A 14,673-nucleotide genomic window follows, 5' to 3' on the forward strand; every position below is an offset into this window, starting at 1 on the left:
CTACTTGTTGGTACTTTTGGAGCATTGTATATATGGTATATGTCATATATAGGCTAGTGTCATTTTGGTATGTTTTGAGTCATGAATATAGCCATGAGATTTGGCTTGTAAGTGTTGATGTGTATGGCCAATTAAGTTGGCTTGAATTATGTGCTTCATAAATGTTATATGTGATGTATATAAGTTACCATGTGTTTTGGCATGTTTGCCATGGTTGTTTATATAGCTAAATGATTGCTCATTTGGTTAGTTAGTAGTTGATGTATTAATGCTTGAGGAATGGTAAATTTTGGTATGATTTGTGGATGATGAATTGGTATGTTTGAGAAGCATGATTTGGTTGATAGAAAGGTGAGAAAAATTCATTTAGGAGTTATATAAGTTTGATGATTATGGCATGTTGATTTGGCATGTTTTGAATATGAAATTTAGTAATTGAATTGGTTGATGATAGATGGCATATGTGTGTGAATTGGCATGTTTTGGTTGCCTATATATGTGTTGAAATGATACCATTTTGATGGCTACGTGTGCATGAGAAAAGGGTGGCAAATTGGCTTTACAAATGGCCTATTTTTGTCCACATGAGCAGAGACACGGGCGTATGTCTCAGCCATGTGTGACAAACGGTCATGTTACACGGCCGTATGTCCCTTGGGATTGTAATATCCTGATTTTGGGCCTAGTCGGAATAGTGGTTTCGTGACCACAAAATCCGAGATATAAATAATTATTTTATGATTATTTTAAGGTCTATGATATGATTGCATGATTGTGTGAAAATTTCGTGATGAAATTCTATGCCTAAAGTGCTTAAATTGAAAGTAGGGACTAAATCGAATAAGTTGCAAAACTTGCATTCTAGAAGTTTTTAGTATGAAATTGTTTTGGAATATTAATGAGGAGGTCTTAAATAGCAATTTGACCAATTTTAAGTTCATGGACAAAATTAGGACATGGAAGGAATTTTTGGAAAGTTTAGTAGTAAGGGTATTTTGGTCATTTAGTTATTAAAATGAATTAAAAACAAAATTAAAAGCCAATTTTTGTCCATCTTCTTCATTAGGCCGAAATTTCAAGGGTTATCCATAGCTAGGGTTTGTTTCAAGCTTCCAAGCTCCATAGTAAGTGATTCCAAGCCCCGTTTTTAATGATTTTTACGTTTTTGGAGTCCCGGTAGCTCAATTAAGCTTATGCTAGCAATAATTCAACCTAGGGTTCATATTTGGAAAAATACCCATAGGTGAAATTTGTGTACTTTGGTGTTTTATGATAGAATATGAGGTTTTAAATTATGTTAGACAACTTGTGCTACTCGGTTTTAAGTGAAAACGAGCAAAAGGGCTTAATCGGTAAAAAAACCTAATAGTCATAAGTACATGTTAGAGTGAGAATTTGATGTTGCCATGGAAGGGAAAAATGATCAGCATGTTATAAAACATAAGAATAAGGAATAAATTTTAATTCCCGAGCCTAGGGGCAAAAGTGTAAATATGCAAAAGTTTAGGGGCAAAATTGTAATTTTTCCAAAATATGATTTTGGGTCAATTTGAATAATGTGAGTCCTAATTAGACTATATTTTAAATGATAGAGCAAGGAAAACTGAAATTCGGGCTAAAATGGGGAAAATATCAAGTTGTGGACGAAATGGTAAAAGTAGCCATTTTCGCATACGGGGTAAGTTCATGTGTAAATGTAGTAACATAATTGTTGTTTTAAGGAATTTAATGTTGTTTATATGATATGATGCTTATTATTATCATGAAACGTTATGTTTTGTGGTTATTGTTGAATAATATGTAATTATGTGAATTACTTGATGAGTATGAACTATCACTGAGTATCGGTTCCGATATTCCGTGGAAGACGGCAAAGATGTGAGATCGAGGAAAAAAGCCCGTTTGAACCTTAGGAATAGATTAGGATACAAGTGACATATCACCGGGATATTTGGGCATCCGAACTCGTTGAGTTGAGTCCGAGTTCACTTATAGATGCGAATGTCCGAACTCGTTGAGTTGAGTCCGAGTTCGAGAGATGTAACTAGGCATCCGAGCTCGTTGAGTTGAGTCCGAGTTCACTTATGGATGCGAACGCCCGAGCTCGTTGAGTTGAGTCCGAGTTCACTTATGGGCGGGTTACATGGTAGCTTGGCTACATATGTGGCACTTATGTGCAAACTTTATCCGAATTATATCCCGATGTGTTCAACGGGTAAAGTTCTACTGAAATGGAGGAATACTCAAGATGAAAGGGACGTATTGGTAAGTGTTGTGAAATGGATACTTTGAACAGGTATGTACTTAACCCTCGGGTTGAAAAATCGATATATCAACAATATGGTAAGATGATAAATGAAAATGTGATATGAATGTCTTGGTGATGATTATGCAAATGATGTTTTATGTTTGCTTATATGGTTATGTTACTTGCTATTTGCATGTGAACTTATTAAGCATTTATGCTTACTCCCTCCTTTTCATTCCTTGTAGTTTTGACAAGCCAGCTCGGAAATCGGGAACGGTCGGAGGCTCGCTCACACTATCCGTATACCATCTTGGCATAATGGCTTGTATATTTTGAGTATGGCATGTATAGCATTATAATCATTTTGTATATATGGTCTTATGATATGGTTATTGAGTGGTATGGAAATGCTTGGTAATGATTAGCCATTGGAATGGCTAATCATGATCATATTTGGTGTTATGTATGCTAAATTGCTAGCTAATCCATGGAAACCATGAAATAGGTAAAATTTACCATAAAATAGATTTAGACAGCACCAGTGACGTGAGTTTGAAAAATCACTAAAAATAGTAGAGATACAATTAAATGATGAATAATATATGGAATTGAAGAATTATGAGTCTATTTTCATATGGATGGAGCAAAACAGGTATATGAGTTATATTTTATGAGATGTTTAAATTTTTGTGAAACAGGGCCAGAGCGATTTCTGGATCCCCTGTTCTGACTTTGTAAATTCACCATAAATTTTACAAAGATAATTAGAAGTCATGCTTTATATGTACAGATTCCTGTTTGAGTATAATTTTATTAGAGACAAACGTCATAGTCATTGAAGCTCTGTAGAGGGAGATATCTGATTCGTAATACACAGAGGTCAGAGTAGTCGAACCCTGAAACAGGGGAGACTTTAACTAATAAACTGTACTAATTGGCCCAACCAAAAATTCTAAAAAACAACTAGTAGATAGATATATGAGTCTAGTTTCATGAAAAATTTACGGAATTGGATTTCGAGTTTTGGAACTCGAGATATGATTTTTAAAGCGACTGTGATGCAGTTAGCCAGCTTGTCTGGAAATTTTAAAATGAATTGTATGAGCTGTTTAAGTAATGAATTAAGTCTATTAACACCTCGTGTTCGACTCCGGCAATGGTCTCGGGTACGGGGCGTTACATTTAGTGGTATCAGAGCAGGTTTAGTCGGTTCTCGGACTAACCGAGCATGTGTAAAAGTTTAGCTATACATGCCACTGATTTGTGATAGTGTGATGTCTTCCGACGCGTATGAGTACCGTCTTATTTAGACAGGGTACTCTCCAACCGAGCTGTGCCGACCATGTTCAATGTTATGTGAAGGTATTTGAGTAAAGTTATGATTATGATAAGTCTCGGTTCAGAAAAGTATGAATAAAAGTTTATGATACATATGTGATAATATGTGAGATGAAAGTTCATGTTGTGATAAATATTCATATTTGCTTAATGCTCATATGATGTAGTGTATGTGGCTTACTTGATAAGATGAACGGAATAAATAGAAAGTAGTAGAGGTATGAATAAAGGTCATAATGTTATGATACGAGTGAAAATGTCCTTGTCTTGATTTGGACGTCGAATGTTGATAAATGTTAATAATATATAATTTTTATGAGATAAAGGATTATAATGAAATGAACTTATCTATGTTAAATTGTTGGACTGAATTATATGATTGTAATGATATGTACATGATGATGCACGAAATGAAAGTTGTGATTGTGATGCAAATATCTATGTTTGTTTGGCCTTATATAATGTCATGAGCATGAATTAATTTAATTAAATGAATGGATAAGTAAAGCTGTCTAGAAAACATAGAATGTATGCATAAGTATATTGTCTAAATGGGACAATAGGAAAATTGGTGTAAGCCAACATGAATGAATGACATGATTTTGATGATGTTACTATGATGATGGAAGTTGTGTCATATGTGTATGTATAAGAAAGTCGAGTCAGAGGTCCTACAACCCCTCCCCCTTATCGAAGTGGTACTTATAATGGAATTTCATGAGATTTGTATTGAATAAGTTTTCGGTTGAGAACCCAAAGAGTACAGTGATAGAATAATTATAAGTATGATTAGAGATTGGAAATGAGCTGATAAGTAAAGTCAGAGCCAGTAAAGTATCGGATTGACGTAAAGATTATTGGAGTTATGCACTGTCCCAGTTAGAAAAGGAATCCTCCTTGGTAAACCGAATTACTCAGGTGCAAGGTCGAGAAAAGTGAAAATTGAAATTTATTCAGAATTGGCCTTCTTTAGTGAATGGTTTAATATGAAATTTGTGACGGCAAAACTAGTTGGGGAAATGATAATTGAAATGTGAACTATCTGAGTGTGACAGTTATGACTAGACAGATTTAGCAGTCTCTTTTGAGATGTTCTATGTGTTTACCCGTTCTCAGAAATATTTCTATGGCTATTGATCTTCTGAAGAAATTCTTGTTATATGGGAATGTCTTCTAATTCTGGTGTTGGATGAAAGCATTGGTAGTCTGACTGGTTTATAATTTATATTGCTCTATTTCATCGGGTATTCTATTTCATTTCGTCTTATAAGAATTGATGAGAGAATACGTATGATATTATGATTCTGTTTCTTCTACTTTATGCTTCATCTGATATATATGTATGGGAAGATGTATTGATCTTGTTATATTTGATTTCAGTGGGATTAAATGATGTTTTCTTCTGGACTTTCTTTCTTTGAAGAATTATCGGGGTATTCTGTATTTTCTCTATGAGTTTGGTTTTCGATTCTTCGGCATAGTATCGTATCTTGGGTTTCTTTATTCTGGATTTCTTTATTCTGGATTTCTCTATCTTGGATTTCTTTATTCAATTTCCTTGTTATCTTTGTTCCATAATTTGTCAATTATGACTCGTGTTCGAAGTGCGTTCTTCAGCTCGTGATAATCATATCAAATATGACTATACTTCTAATTTGATCTTAGTAATGTGGTGATTTTAGTATTGGAATTTTTTCTAATTTCTGTGTAAGGATTTGACATCAGTAAAGGCATAGGTGATAAAAGCGCGAGTTTCAGTCGGTATGGTAAATTATTTATTTGAAAGATTTCATGTGACAATCATGTCAGGATTATTTTTCCCAAGTCTGATAATAGAATTTCATTTTGTACGGATAAAAGAGTAAATAGTTTGAACGAGAAGTGTATATTTATTAGAAAAGAGTTGGATATTAGTTTAAGTCACTACGAATGATAAGGTTTCCATCTTGTGAAAGCTGAAAAGTTTATTACATGTTGACAGAGTTCGGATAGATGAGAATATTGGTAACTGAAGCGTCTGAACTAGACTAGTCTACATTGAGTAAAGACTTCCTGACTTTCAGTAATGTACTGTTGTATGAATTGTGATGTGTTTCAAGACAGTGAGGTAATGTGATAGTTTAGAGCATCCGATGTTACATAAAATCGGAGTTGTTAAAGGGGTTAAAGCCGAGCATTGGGATCTATCAAAATTATCCTTGTCAGTGTTGATATTGGGATGGAAATGAGAAGGATTATTCTTGAGGCCATATCAGAATTATTTCTATGGCGGAAAGAGGAAAATGTGATGTATCCTATTGTTAAATGTTTGACGAGATCTATAAATCATATCTGTATTGAATGAATTCCTACTCATCAGATTCATGGAATTTCAGGTCTGTTTGATTGTTGGATTTCTTGGAATTCCGGTCTCCATTAAATCAAGTTGAGATCCGGGTTTTATGTCATGATATCATGGGAAACTGAGAAGGGTTGAAAGGTTAAGAACAGTTAAGAGTTGAGACTGTAAGCTTTTAGATCATATGAGAAATTGAAGAGATGTAATGGAGGTACAGTCTAAGTGCAAGTTCTTCGGCACCGAATATGAGATTAAAAGTGAAGACCACTTTTCTGGTAAGATTTTCGGGGACGAAAATCCCTGAAGGGGGGGAGAGTTGTAATATCTTGATTTTGGGCCTAGTCGGAATAGTGGTTTCGTGACCACAAAATCCGAGATATAAATAATTATTTTATGATTATTTTAAGGTCTATGATATGATTGCATGATTGTGTGAAAATTTCGTGATGAAATTCTATGCCTAAAGTGCTTAAATTGAAAGTAGGGACTAAATCGAATAAGTTGCAAAACTTGCATTCTAGAAGTTTTTAGTATGAAATTGTTTTGGAATATTAATGAGGAGGTCTTAAATAGCAATTTGACCAATTTTAAGTTCATGGACAAAATTAGGACATGGAAGGAATTTTTGGAAAGTTTAGTAGTAAGGGTATTTTGGTCATTTAGTTATTAAAATGAATTAAAAACAAAATTAAAAGCCAATTTTTGTCCATCTTCTTCATTAGACCGAAATTTCAAGGGTTCTCCATAGCTAGGGTTTGTTTCAAGCTTCCAAGCTCCATAGTAAGTGATTCCAAGCCCCGTTTTTAATGATTTTTACGTTTTTGGAGTCCCGGTAGCTTAATTAAGCTTATGCTAGCAATAATTCAACCTAGGGTTCATATTTGGAAAAATACCCATAGGTGAAATTTGTGTACTTTGGTGTTTTATGATAGAATATGAGGTTTTAAATTATGTTAGACAACTTGTGCTACTCGGTTTTAAGTGAAAACGAGCAAAAGGGCTTAATCGGTAAAAATACCTAATAGTCATAAGTACATGTTAGAATGAGAATTTGATGTTGCCATAGAAGGGGAAAATGATCAGCATGTTATAAAACATAAGAATAAGGAATAAAGTTTAATTCCCGAGCCTAGGGGCAAAAGTGTAAATATGCAAAAGTTTAGGGGTAAAATTGTAATTTTTCCAAAATATGATTTTGGGTCAATTTGAATAATGTGAGTCCTAATTAGACTATATTTTAAATGATAGAGCAAGGAAAATTGAAATTCGGGCTAAAATGGGGAAAATACCAAGTTATGGACGAAATGGTAAAAGTAGCCATTTTCGCATACGGGGTAAGTTCATGTGTAAATGTAGTAACATAATTGTTGTTTTAAGGAATTTAATGTTGTTTATATGATATGATGCCTATTATTATCATGAAACGTTATGTTTTGTGGTTATTGTTGAATAATATGTAATTATGTGAATTACTTGATGAGTATGAACTATCACCGAGTATCGGTTCTGATATTCCGTGGAAGACGGCAAAGATGTGAGATCGAGGAAAAAAGCCCGTTTGAACCTTAGGAATAGATTAGGATACAAGTGACATATCACCGGGATATTTGGGCATCCGAACTCGTTGAGTTGAGTCCGAGTTCACTTATGGATGCGAATGTCCGAACTCGTTGAGTTGAGTCCGAGTTCGAGAGATGTAACTAGGCATCCGAGCTCGTTGAGTTGAGTCCGAGTTCACTTATGGATGCGAACGCCCGAGCTCGTTGAGTTGAGTCCGAGTTCACTTATGGGCGGGTTACATGGTAGCTTGGCTACATATGTGGCACTTATGTGCAAACTTTATCCGAATTATATCCCGATGTGTTCAACGGGTAAAGTTCTACTGAAATGGAGGAATACTCAAGATGAAAGGGACGTATTGGTAAGTGTTGTGAAATGGATACTTTGAACAGGTATGTACTTAACCCTCGGGTTGAAAAATCGATATATCAACAATATGGTAAGATGATAAATGAAAATGTGATATGAATGTCTTGGTGATGATTATGCAAATGATGTTTTATGTTTGCTTATATGGTTATGTTACTTGCTATTTGCATGTGAACTTATTAAGCATTTATGCTTACTCCCTCCTTTTCATTCCTTGTAGTTTTGACAAGCCAGCTCGGAAATCGGGAACGGTCGGAGGCTCGCTCACACTATCCGTATACCATCTTGGCATAATGGCTTGTATATTTTGAGTATGGCATGTATAGCATTATAATCATTTTGTATATATGGTCTTATGATATGGTTATTGAGTGGTATGGAAATGCTTGGTAATGATTAGCCATTGGAATGGCTAATCATGATCATATTTGGTGTTATGTATGCTAAATTGCTAGCTAATCCATGGAAACCATGAAATAGGTAAAATTTATCATAAAATAGATTCAGACAGCACCAGTGACGTGATTTTGAAAAATCACTAAAAATAGTAGAGATACAATTAAATGATGAATAATATATGGAATTGAAGAATTATGAGTCTATTTTCATATGGATGGAACAAAACAGGTATATGAGTTATATTTTATGAGATGTTTAAATTTTTGTGTAACAGGGCCAGAGCGATTTCTGGATCCCCTGTTCTGACTTTGTAAATTCGTCATAAATTTTACAAAGATAATTAGAAGTCATGCTTTATATGTACAGATTCCTGTTTGAGTCTAGTTTTATTAGAGACAAACGTCATAGTCATTGAAGCTCTGTAGAGGGAGATATCTGATTCGAAATACACAGAGGTTAGAGTAGTCGAACCCTGAAACAGGGGAGACTTTAACTAATAAACTGTACTAATTGGCCCAACCAAAAATTCTAGAAAAAAACTATAGATAGATATATGAGTCTTGTTTCAGGAAAAATTTACGGAATTAGATTTCGAGTTTCGGAACTCGAGATATGATTTTTAAAGCGACTGTGATGCAGTTACCCTGCTTGTCTGGAAATTTTAAAATGAATTGTATGAGTTGTTTAAGTAATGAATTAAGTCTATTAACACCTCGTGTTCGACTCCGGAAATGGTCTCGGGTACGGGGCGTTACAGGGATAGCCTTTCAAATTAAGTTAGTATACCCTACAGGTTTGGCACGGCCTAGACATAGGGGCATGTCTACTGATCATAGATAACACACGGGCTGGTACACGAGTCTGTGGTCGACCGTGTGGCCAAGTCAGTAACCCCTCTAGATTTCACACAGCCTGGCATACAGGCGTGTCCTCTACCGTGGTGTGCAAATTAGTAGGTATGCCCTGTTTTCACACTCCTTGTGACACGGGCGTGTCTAGTGGCCATGTGAGGCACACGGCTTGTTCACACAGGCGTGTGATCCTGAAATCAAAGAAAATTTTCTAAGTTTCCTAAGGTTTGTAAATGTTATCGGTTTAGTCCCAAACCATATCTAAGCATGTTTTAAGGTCTTGTAGAGCCTTATAAGGGACATTGTGCATGATTTGTATGGATTTTGATTATGAATGTGTAAATGTATGTGAATAAGGTGTACTATTTGGTAATGCCTCGTAACTATATTCCAGTGTCGGATACGGGTTAAGGGTGTTACATCTTCACTCACCTAATCTTGAGGAAAACCAACTTGCAATATCAGCAGCTCTTTCTTTCTCAGTTGGTGTCAGTGGTTGCATCTTGCCCATAAGGTCAAGTTTCAGACATCCCCAAGCACTTGATACCCCTTTATTATCATGTTTTGCTGAACATTTGGATTCACATGTTAAGAACTAAACTTTTAAGACAATAGCTTTGGAAGCAAACCATTACTTTAACTCAAAAAAATCATTCAAAGTAAAGATTATAACCCTCAAATTCTTTTGTCGAATACTGGAAATTGATGTTATTATTTTGGTTATCAACCTTTGGACCCTTAAATTCTTTAGAGGTGGAGGACCATAGACTGTGCTTGTAACATCCTAAACCCACATCCGTCGCTGGACTAGGGTTACAGAGTATTACCGACCATTCTATTAATCCTATAAAATATTCATTATCAATTTGCAATCCAGAATTCAAACCACATACATGCTTATAATTCAGTCAAACTTTACATCTTAAAAGGGGTTAGCATGTATCACTCAGCCTAAATAAAATATAACCTAAATTATATATTTATACGTATATGTAACAGTTTATGCATTTATAGAACATAGTTGAATCAGTAATTTCATCATTGAGTATTAAACTTATTTATTGAAAATCAAGCGGATGCACAAATTTTATAACAATTAAACAATGTCAAGGCCACCCCTTTTTCTTAATCATGTGGCATTTATACTTTAGCTTATGTGAATTTCACATATCATGTATAATTACAGAAATCAATAACAAGCATTCGGTTGCATATAAAAATCTAGCACATATACTTATCAACTATAAAGTGAAAGTATGCGCATATATATATAGTCATATAAAAGTTTATCAACGTGCCATGGCCGAATGTTAAATACCGATGTTTTTTCATTTCCAAAATTCTCATAATAACCTATGATCCAATATGTCTAAGATAATATAATAATTAAATTAAATACCATACATGTAATTAATCTAGTCCGTTCGGCTATCATGCATTTTTCTTTCACATATGTGCATAGCATCTATAATATAATCACCTTATACACAAATAAAGTGTAAATAAAAATTTAACCAAAACAATGTAGCCGAATATCACAAGTACTCATGTTCTAGTAAAAATTATAATGGTCAACAATTAATTGAAAACATATGTCAAAAGTTTTACTTAATAAACATATGACTGAATCACAAACCATCTCATTTATACCTATTCCAAACAAGAATCTTACACACTATGTAATAACTTATCAAAGCATATTTATCTCACATTTAAATCTAACAATTTAATCTTTAATATGAAACTACATAATCATACCTTATTAAAACACACCAACCGAATGATCATTTACTCAACCTAACAAGAATCATATTCAAAATCCTTGAATATACCTAGGTATATATTTTACGGTCAAATGTGCATACCACATTCAAGTCATTAATCAACTTTAATACACCACCAAGCACATAGCATAAATACTGCTCATTTATAGCACAAAATACCATAGCTAAAATGAACACAAACCACAAGCAAACATAACCAATCCCAAGCAAGATGATTAAGCCATTTTCACATGGCATATATATACATTCATTTCCAAAATATTTAACCTCAAAACCAGACTATACATGCCATAATTCAAGTTTAGTTTAAAGGTACCAAAACAGTAGATAGTGTGATGAACTTGGCTAACGATCCCCGAGCTTGCAGCTTGACTTCAAAATCTATAAAACAGAGTAACGTAATACACATTGTAAGCTACCATAACTTAGTAAGTCATAAGCAATAAACAACTCAATAATATATTTGATTCATATTAACTAAATGACATGCGTTAGCATTATTAACCACCTAAGCCGAATACAAATACAATCATTTAATATGATAACCACACATCCATTTACTCTTTTATGCAACTTAAGAATCATCAAATGTCATCCCATGTTTAAATAATACCTAGGTAGTCGAACGCACAAATTATGTATACACATGTTAAGTAACATTTCAATACTACACAAATTTATTCATTCATATGCCGAATACACATATCCCAATACACATGAAATCCTCAATTGCATTGTACATGATTTACAACACATATCTATAGTACTATCTTACCTTATCTCGAGTAGATATCAAGTTAAATCATACCTGGCCATTTAGCTCGCATTACACAAACCATACACAATTTACTTTTGCCCGATGAACCATTTGAAATTGGTTAGGACACTCAGATAATCACATAGATCATACAATGCTAACATTCCAAGCGTGGTCTTACATGTAGTCACATATCGATGCCACTGTCCCAGACAGGGTCTTACTCGTAAACACATATCGGAATCACAAATTGAAGCCATGGACTTACTCGCACACATATATCAGTATTCTATGTCATGACATATGTATCCTAGCTATTCCTAACGTTCATACGGGACTTTCGGCTGTCACAACTCGATCGGAACGAATTCAGGAACGTAGTAACCAAGCCTTTACACATTCGGCTATATCATATATAATTTCTGACATTTCATAACAGCATATAAATTTAATATCTAACTACAATTAAACACATCTATTTTCTTATAAACTTACCTCAGATGTCGTAAAACAGGACGTGGCTACTAGTCGGCAACTTTCGTTTTTCCCCGGTCCAAATCTGATTTCTTTGGTTCTTGATCTAAACATATTCAAATTAATCTCATTCAAACATATTTTCATTCAATTTAGTCCAAAAACACATAAATGGGAAAATTACCATTTTACCCCTAATATTTACAATTTTTATAATTTAGTCCCTATTGCACAAAACACAAAAAATGCAAAATTGTCAAGGTACCCATGTTTGGCCTAATATTCCTAGTGTTTATACGAGCCGATATATTTTATTTATTTCACATTTTAGTCCCTCAAACTATTATTTTTGCAATTAAGTCCTAATTACTCAAAATCATCAAAAACTTCAATACAAAATATGTTAATCTAAAACATATCTTTCATTTTTCATCATCAAACAACAAAAATCACAAGCTACCAACAATGGCACAACTCAAAATTTTCATCAAAATCAAAAATTAAAGCATGGGTCTTGAAGATTTCTAAGCAACGATCTCAAAAACGTAGAAATTATCAAAAACCATGCTAAACTCATACCTTAGTTAAGCTCCAAATTGGCCGAACCCTAGCTTTGTGTTCTTTCTTTTTATTTTGTTTAGTTTCGGCAAAAGAAGAACAATTATAACAAGTATGTAAACTTTATTTTATGTTTTATATTATATATGTTTTATTATAATAGTTTATAATGTTAGCTTACATAAATAACCTTAATTAATTCATCCCAAAACCTTATAATATAACCCATTACCGTCCACCTAATAAGTTATGGGCTATTTACAATATAAATGCCTCAATTTAAAAAGCCACTAACTTTTTGACCCTTATACTTTAAACTATCAAATTTTCTATTTAAGCGATTAAGTCCTTTTATTTAATCGGACACCTAAACGACAAAATTAAATCACGAAAATTTTACCGATATAAATTCACACAAAATAAACACAGAAAATAATTTTTAAATATTTTTCTGACTCAAATTCGTGATCCCGAAACTACCGTTTCGATTAGGGTCTAAATCGAGCTGTTAGAATGCTGACAATCAGGTTCAGTATCATTGACCAAGATCCTAGTTCTAAGTTGACTGGCAACCCTATTAGGAGCTATTAGAAAAGGAAATGATAAGAAAAGACAAAGCATCTCCATAGATTGTCATATCAACAAACTGATCATTAAAGGTCCTACTGACCCAGAGATTTGCGGGCCTTCCTTGCATTTTTGGCAGCTGGGTAGATTTGCACTTTCATTAAGATCTCAGGTTGCCTAATTAACTCAAAGACACATACGTCACCAATGTTAATACGATTATCTTTCACAAAAGTCCGCCAGCCACCATAGAGTTGTGCACTAAGGTTTTTACTTTCTGTATTCCTATAGAACATCACAAGCCAAGTTCTCCTAGCAGAATTGCATTAGGTCAGAATACATTTGTGCATTGTCAAATAATTCATAGCAAAGTCCAATGGGATAACCTGGAATTCAAGAAGGGAAAAGACACGTTTTCAGTCCAAACAAAGAGTAAATTGTTGGTAACTTTGGGTCATCAAAATAAAGGTTTTGAGGTTTTCCAGGTTCTCATTTTTATATATATTACCATTTGAAAACCATGACAAACCGATAATGGTCGCATGAACACCATGAAAGCTGGATTTTCATTACTTTCATAAGCACTGGCTATCTGATTTGCCCGAGCCTTTTCAGTAACTATCAACTTTTGTGAGCAGCTTAAAACCTTAGTTCTCATACTTTGACGAGCTGGAATTACTCCATCGTCTGTTGTAGCTGGACTAAAAAATCACAATAAGCAACAAAATCAAAAGAAAAAATGAAAACACTGCTAAGATTGAAATAAAGAATGCATACCACTAAGTTTGCTCTTTCTAGAGCTGGGGTCTTCAAGGCTAACATGTGAAGATGAATTTTCTAACTTGGAAGCAGTTCTCATTTTCTTTTGAGGGGGTGGGCATGGCAAATCTGGTTTCTCTTTGTTTTTCCTACTGGCTGAGCCTGAGTCTTCACCACATACCGCAACCGATATATGACCATCACCATTATCTTCAGTGCTAGAATGAGGATATTCAATCTCTGAAACACTTTGATCAAAAATTAAGACATGAAAATGATCATTCCGTTTGTATCTGAAAACCAAAAAAGACCCAAATTCAAGCGAGTAACGCTCTCTCGCTAGTCCTTTTGCAACACACCTTTTCATCACTTTTTACCAGTTCCACCTGCTATATTGCACCTCAAGCTTAACAGGGCTTGACACCATATTTTCTCACAAATTTTCTAGGAATCCCCTGACATACAGACATGGGAGATTGATTAAATTTCATGAATGAAACTGAGTACGTGGAGAAAAAGAAGAAATACTCACAAGTATTCCATCACAAATACTTTCCTAGAGAATCACTTTGAAAAAAATGAGGTGTTTTGAAGGTAAACATAGAATCATCATTGTTTGTACGACCATGGCAAGACATGGTGAAAGCTTATGGGGTGAGCAAAACTCGATT

General features: G+C 34.2%; 1 protein-coding gene across 1 annotated transcript; it reads right to left on the reverse strand.

The window, feature by feature from the left end:
* Positions 1-9,527: 9,527 nt before the first annotated feature.
* LOC121211371 (B3 domain-containing transcription factor VRN1-like) lies at positions 9,528-14,429 on the reverse strand. The gene is made up of 6 exons (XM_041084127.1): positions 14,389-14,429; positions 14,021-14,295; positions 13,763-13,939; positions 13,584-13,629; positions 13,347-13,528; positions 9,528-9,670 (listed from the first exon to the last, which is right to left on the reverse strand). The coding sequence occupies exons 1-6, from the start codon at positions 14,427-14,429 to the stop codon at positions 9,528-9,530; spliced, it is 864 nt and encodes a 287-aa protein (XP_040940061.1).
* Between the last annotated feature and the right edge of the window lie 244 nt (positions 14,430-14,673).

The sequence above is a fragment of the Gossypium hirsutum genome, chromosome A12, assembly GCF_007990345.1.
Source record: "Gossypium hirsutum isolate 1008001.06 chromosome A12, Gossypium_hirsutum_v2.1, whole genome shotgun sequence".
In the NCBI taxonomy this organism is placed as follows: domain Eukaryota; kingdom Viridiplantae; phylum Streptophyta; class Magnoliopsida; order Malvales; family Malvaceae; genus Gossypium; species Gossypium hirsutum.